The sequence below is a fragment of the Lolium rigidum genome, chromosome 3 (genome assembly GCF_022539505.1).
Source record: "Lolium rigidum isolate FL_2022 chromosome 3, APGP_CSIRO_Lrig_0.1, whole genome shotgun sequence".
Taxonomy (NCBI): Eukaryota; Viridiplantae; Streptophyta; class Magnoliopsida; order Poales; family Poaceae; genus Lolium; species Lolium rigidum.
The window spans coordinates 124,287,441-124,294,193 of record NC_061510.1 but is presented as its reverse complement, the minus strand read 5'-3'; the positions used below and the strand labels follow the sequence as shown (position 1 = coordinate 124,294,193).

At 49.6% G+C, this 6,753-nt stretch overlaps 1 protein-coding gene across 2 annotated transcripts; it reads left to right on the top strand.

The window, feature by feature from the left end:
- Positions 1-1,276: 1,276 nt before the first annotated feature.
- LOC124698166 lies at positions 1,277-4,421 on the top strand. 2 transcript variants are annotated; one of them, XM_047230683.1, is made up of 6 exons: positions 1,277-1,738; positions 1,846-2,273; positions 2,388-2,825; positions 3,142-3,534; positions 3,625-3,821; positions 3,901-4,421. In XM_047230683.1, exons 1-6 carry the CDS (start codon positions 1,479-1,481, stop codon positions 4,150-4,152), a joined length of 1,968 nt encoding a protein of 655 aa, XP_047086639.1. In that variant the 5' UTR covers positions 1,277-1,478; the 3' UTR covers positions 4,153-4,421. The 2 variants fall into 2 exon arrangements, with proteins under 2 accessions (XP_047086639.1, XP_047086638.1); XM_047230682.1 differs by having other exon boundaries at positions 1,837-2,273.
- Positions 4,422-6,753: the final 2,332 nt, after the last annotated feature.

The following is a 6,753-nucleotide window of genomic DNA, read 5'->3' as shown; positions in this document are numbered from 1 at the left end:
GGTAAAATATTTCATCGACCACATCGACTGGTAGGAACATTGAGTACACCTAGTATATCTACACGAGGGTATATATGGCTTGATATGGGTTTTTGCGGGCTAAAAAAGAAGGCACCGAGGAAAACTTACCCCTTCAAGTTTTGGTGAAGGGGGACACCGAAGCAAGCCTATTTTTTTGTGAAGACAATCTCCACCCGTTTTACCGAGAAAATGGCTTGGTTTTTGTAGTGTCAGGAAGCATGTAGCAAGGTTGTCCAGCGTGTATTTGGTGTGCTCCAAGCTCTTTTGGCAATCGTCATATATCTGCTCTAACCGGGTATACTTCTTAGATGTGAAAGGTGATTCATGCTTACATAATCAGCACAACATAATCATCGAGACTAAGCGCACTCATCCGGAGGTTGATGATATGCTCAAACTAAACTCAAAAAAAGAAAAGAAATGGAGAGCATTGCAGTACTAGTTCTTCATCAAGGCGACCCAATACCGACGGTCGATGTGAGCTGCGATGGAGCGCGTGATACCAACGGAATTGCTTCACACACGATCTTTTCCATCCGATAAACGTACGACGCTTTCTTCCTTCCTAGGTGTACCAGCTTCGCAGCTGTACCTCAAGAGCCTTCGCGCTTCGCGGCATCAGAAGACTTTCTGAGGACTGCGTAAGCCATGAAGTCCATCGTCCACCGCTACGGCGTGCGCCTTCACGAGCGCGACCTGTAAGGACGAGCTCCACGCTTTGCTCCGCTCTACGGACTACGGGCAGGCTGCTATAGCCTGCAGGCGTTTGTCTACGGTTATCGTATGGAAAAGAGCGGCCTCTATGCTTACAGTTGCATCTCTGCTGCTCTGTTTTTTTTTTCGGGCACTAGGCAGAGCCAGAGAAGAGTTGCTGAAGTGAGGCTGCCAAGTAGTAGTATCGTACGGTTATCGGATGGGATTTATCGTATGTATAGCAGCGCTCTGATACCAAACCCCGCAGGGCAGGCGACGATGGAACGCATCTCGCATATAGGCTTAGCTCTTAATGCAAGTCACTTGACGCAGGGGCCTGCCGCCTCTGTCTCTTCTCAAATTGTTTACTGCTCTCTAATAATCAAACACTCTGAGATTACTTGCTTGCTAACTTTGCCCACCGATGGATCGACCACATCTTCTCTTTACATCACGTTGGGCCCCATGCACGTATGCCCATGATTATCTCTCCGCCCTAAACCGCCTTTCCGGATGGTTGGAGCGACGGCTATAAACTTCCCCGTTCTCCCAAACCATCTTCCCTTTGATCTCCTGCTCCCAAACCACTTTCCTCTCGACCAAAGTAACAACGAGCTGCTGCCAGCCAGTGTGTCTGGTGTGGCGTTGTGGTTGGCTTCCTTAGCCAAAGCCCCAAAGCACAAAAGCCTCTAGAACAAGCTAGGACAGGGACAGTGCCGGTTGATTTTGCCAATCGTCCTCCTCGTCGTCGTCGACGCAGATAGATGCGTAATGGGAGCAGCAGCAGCTGTTGCTCTTCTTCTCCGGTGGCGATGGGGTTGCAACAAGTGTTTAGCTCGCAGGCTACTGCTCATGGCTGGTTGTACGGACAGCTTACTTTGCTTCGTCCGGTGGCCATGCAAGAGCGGGTGATGCCGATGCCGCCGCTGCTCCATGGACTCTTCTCTCTGAATTTTCTGCTCCTCGTCGTCTACCTCCTGCTCTTCCTCCTCGCCAAACTCTTCAATCGCCTCTGCCGAGCAAGGTTAGTACGCAGTGTGAAACTGTCAGCCAACTTTGGCTAGCTGCTGATCAATTCAGTGATCTTCATCTTCTTGTGTATTACTGAAAGTTCATTTGTAGTGTGAGCAGGGATCATGGCCGTGACAACTGTGCAGAGAAATCTTCCCGGACAGAGGAGGCCGACATCGCCGGGGGAGCAGAACCGCATAGGGCGGACTCGCTATTCTGGTTCGACGAGGCCCTGCTTGTCGACGAAGGAAAGGATCACCTGTCGTACAGTAGCGCAGCTGCGCATTGCTTGGAGGAGGTGGCCGAGAACTGCACCTTTCCCGCTACCGCATCCACCGCCCTTACCTCGTTCTCACCGCGGCGGGATCGCCGGTGCGACGACGTTGCTGCTACTACTGCTGTCGACAATGGCCGTGCACAACGAAGGGCCAAGGACATTTCGATGACCGTCACCTTTGCCGTTGCCGACGACGTCCCCACGTCGGCGCCAGGCGGGTGTCGGCAGGATATTCCGGTCGCCGCGTCACCGGAGAATGTTTCCGTCCAAGGCAAGCAATCTCCTGGCTGGATACATTCCATTCCATTGATTCCATTCTCATGTACTGCATCGTACAGTCTCTTCTTTTGTCAGTCATTTCAGATGATCTTTTCCACACTTACAGTTTCAGAGAAGCCAAAAATCAGTGGAGGGGAAGACGACCGCGACAGCCATGAAGAAGAGGAGGCGGATGAAAACAAGGCCAGCTTACCAGACGTGAAGCGTTTCGTCAACAGCAATGCGCTGGCCGACACGAAGAATCTTCTGCTGCCCGAGGGCGGCGCGGCCGTGGGTGCACGGCTACTACGGCCGCGACGCGAGGAGGAGGCCGACGGGGACAGCAGCTGCCGGTTCGGTGCGTCTACGCTAACGAGCGAGTCGACGTCCAAGAGCTCGGTGGAGTGGCAGAGCTCCGCGGTGGCCAAGGACGCCTACTCGGACCTCTTCTCGTCGTCGTCGCGCCGGAGCTCGGCGCGGTGGGAGTCTTACACGCTGTTCCGCAAGTACGACGAGGACATGGTCTACTTCCACCGCGTCGGCGCTCAGAAGCTCACCGAGACAGGTACCTACTCAAAGTTTGTTTCCGCATTAAGTTTTTGATTTGCTCATCATCATCGCCACCAAATATTCCCCAAGTAGCTATCATCACCTAAGACCAACTTTTGTTGGCAAGAAGCTTAGGCAGCCGTGTTTTCGGTTCTCTGCCATGCTTTTCACGACATTTGTGGGCTCGATCAAGAATTTATTTTAACTACACATTCAACGATGCACGTAATAATCTAATCCAATACAAAATTACAAAATCGAACACACAAGCAAATTGCACTTGAAACAAATTTACAATATTTGTTCATCTTGTCCATGCATGCATGGTGCAGAGTCGTTTAGGTCGATCAAGTACCAGCCGCGGTCGATGTCGCAGCGGATCACGCACAAGCTGACCATGGCGCCGACGCCGCCGCCGATCGGGCTACGCGACCCGTACCCGGAGCTGGAGCGGGTGTACGTGGCCCAGATTTGCCTCACCTGGGAGGCTCTCAACTGGAACTACACCAGCTTCCGGCGCCACAACGGCGGCGGCGGTGGCGGGACGATGACGATGCTGGAGGACCGGTGCTGCCCGGCGCGCGTGGCGCAGGAGTTCCAGCAGTTCCAGGTTCTGCTCTATCGCTTCATCGAGAACGAGCCCTTCGAGCACGGCCGCCGGCCCGAGATATACGCCAGGATGAAAAACTCCTCTCCGAAATTACTCCTAGTCCCAGAGTTCAGAGGTACTTCTGTCGGCCATTGATCTGCATGCTGTGCAATCTTCTACTGAATTTTAATCCATTTTTTCTTACTATTGATGGGCACTTGTGCAGAAGAGGAAGACGAAAAGGATGATCTGATATCGGCGGTGCAGTTCCTGCACATACTGGAGGAGTCGATCAGGACGTTCATGGCGTTCCTGCGAGCCGATAAGAGGAGCCACTACCAGATGTTTAGGGAGATGGTCCGGCGGCGGGCGAGCGCCGCCGATCAGACCATAGTCATCGCCCTCAAGAAAGCCAACAAGGCCGTGAGTGGTCATCCCTAATCAAACATCTGTGACGTACTGCAATGATCAAATCATCTGAATATTTTTTGTGTTTGTTCAGAAGAAGAGCAGGCTGAAGGACGTGACGAGGCCGCGGCGGTGCCTGAAGCGGAGCAAGGCGAGGGACGACGAGGTGGTGCCGGTGCTGCTGGGGCTGATCGACCTCAAGGTGGTGGCCAGGGTGCTGCGCATGCCGGAGATCACCGACCAGCAGCTGCACTGGTGCGAGGAGAAGATGAACAGGGTCAGGGTCGACGTGCGCCAGGGGAAGCTCCAGAGAGATCCTTCGCCTCTCTTCTTCCCTGCACACTGACATTGCACCACCATGGATCGATCTCAATGCACACTCTTTTGACTGCAAACTACTTTTCCTTCTTTATTTCCTTACCCTTATCTTTTTTACTTTTCCCTGATGTAGTGACACAAGATAAAGTTGGGTTTGCGTAGACATGATCGAGAATATGCAACGCACTCAGCGTCTAGGTAGTAGTACTGTGTACAAAAAGTCAGATTCAGAGAAGACGATGTTGTAAAGGCGTAATGTATATCTATCGACAGAAAAATAAGATCAGTCATTCGATATGGTGTACTACTAGTTGGGTGCATGTGATGTGGTGCGTGCTGACATGCGCTCACAGATTGGGATCGGCATTCTGCAGTACCATATTTTCATGTGTATGCGACACAATATTCAGGCATGTCCGTGCCTGCAAAGCAAAAGGAAGACTTGAGGTCGTGACAAGCACGGCTTTGATATGCATCCACGCTTTAGCCTTTCCTTTCCACGTGTGTTCATCTGCTTTATGGGTCGATCTATCACGGGATGATGCATGCATGCACGGTAGGATGTCACACACACATAGATTTGCCTCCACATTTAAAGATGGATAATTAACCACATCCTGCTCCTTTTACTTTCGTTTTTTCTCTCTTTGCCTTTGCCATGTAGAAAAAAAAAGCCATGTACAGTCGGAAGATAGCACCACGAAAATGACTCACATGTTGAATGTCGATATATCCGCTGGTTGATTTGAAATGGCAGATTTTCTACCCACAAAAATATTTGGCAAGTTGGGTCATGTCAGGTAAAGACCGATGGTTGTGATCAAATGAACCATATGGTGAGATCTTACTTCCCCAAAAGGTTTGCGGAGTCAGGAAGTGGAAAGCGGTTGTCCAGATAAATTCAATTTTGTAAACTATTTTGATGGTCCAATCTAAATATTGCAAAAGGCACTCATAGTCTAACTTTTGTATGTGTGGCTAGACTCAACACAAAGAGTGCACTCTAAGAGAATGGCTCTTGTGTAGACTGATTTGGAAATGTTCCCCTAATTATAGTCGTAAAAAATAACTCGCTGATTCATATTAGTTAACTCAACTTTGTTTAGATACGAATATATTAAGTCAACAAACGTGTCTAGATACATATGTATTTAGATCTAGTTGAGCGAATTAATTTGAATCAGAGGGAGCATAAACAAAAATCACCAAATGGACATAATAGACACCAATCACGTTACAAGTTCAAATCAAATTTCATAAAACAAAGCAAGAAACAAAAATAACAAATTCATATATGATAATTATAAGGGCTCAATTCATTGCTCGATTTTAGTTAAATGTTATGCATATCATGATTTATCTTATTTTTCTGAAGTTTGTGAGCTAACAAATTACCTTAGTTTTTTTCATATGTGAAATAATGAGATCACGGGTGACTCGATGGACCTCCTCGTGTTTGATCATACATATATATAGGTGGAGTACATCTTGAGTTACAAGTTAACTTGGGGCCTAATCCTAAACCCTAACCGTCGGCGGCTGGGTTGGGCCAGGCCGGTCGGTTGCCTAACACGCCCCCGTAGTCTGAACTAGGAGGGTTAGCGACGTGAAGACTGGACGTAAACTCCTGGAACAATGTTGTGGGTAGGCCCTTAGTGAAGATGTCAACGTACTGTGAGCTGGATGGTACATGAAGAACACATACAGCTCCAATGGCAACCTTCTCGCGAACAAAATGAATGTCAAGCTCTATGTGCTTCATCCGTCAGTGCTGCACAGGATTAGCCGAGAGGTAGACAGCACTGACGTTGTCACAGTAAACAACCATGGCAGTGTGCACTGGGCGCCGCAGCTCCTGCATAAGGTGACGAAGCCAACAAGTCTCAGCAACCACAGCGGCCACCGCACGGTATCCGGCTTCAGCACTCGAGCGCGAAAAAGTGGGTTGCCGGCGAGAGGACCAAGACACCAAGTTATCACCCAAGTACACACAGAACCCAGAAATAGACCGTCGTGTATCCGGTCAACGAGCCCAATCAGCATCCGAGTAGACAACCATGGCATGAGAGGAAGTGGAGTGGAGGACAAGACCGAGGTCGAGAGTGCCCTTGAGATATCGGAGGATACATTTGATGAGTTGAAAGTGGGAGTCTCGAGGATCATGCATGTGAATACAGACTTGTTGAGTGGCATAAGAAATTTCGGGTCGAGTGAGAGTAATATATTGGAGAGCTCTGGCGAGGCTTCGATAGTGGTAGGGATCAGAATATGGTGGACCGCTAGAGGCTGCAAGTTTGGGTTTGGTGTCTATGGGAGTGGAGGAAGGATGGCAATCACGCATTCCAGCTCGGGAAAGAATATCTAGTATATATTGTCGCTGAGAGAGATTTAGAGTAGTGGGGGTACGTGTCACAGAGATGCCAAGGAAATGATGAAGAGGACTGAGATCCTTCATGGAAAAAGTGGAGCCGAGGGTGTGGATTATAGTGCGAAGGAGGTGTGTGGATGATGCAGTGAGAATGATATCATCGACATAGAGAAGGAGATAGGCTGTCTGGTCCCCTTTGTGAAAGGTGAAGAGAGAAGCATTGGATGTGGAGGCAACGAACCCGATGGTGCGAGCATGAGC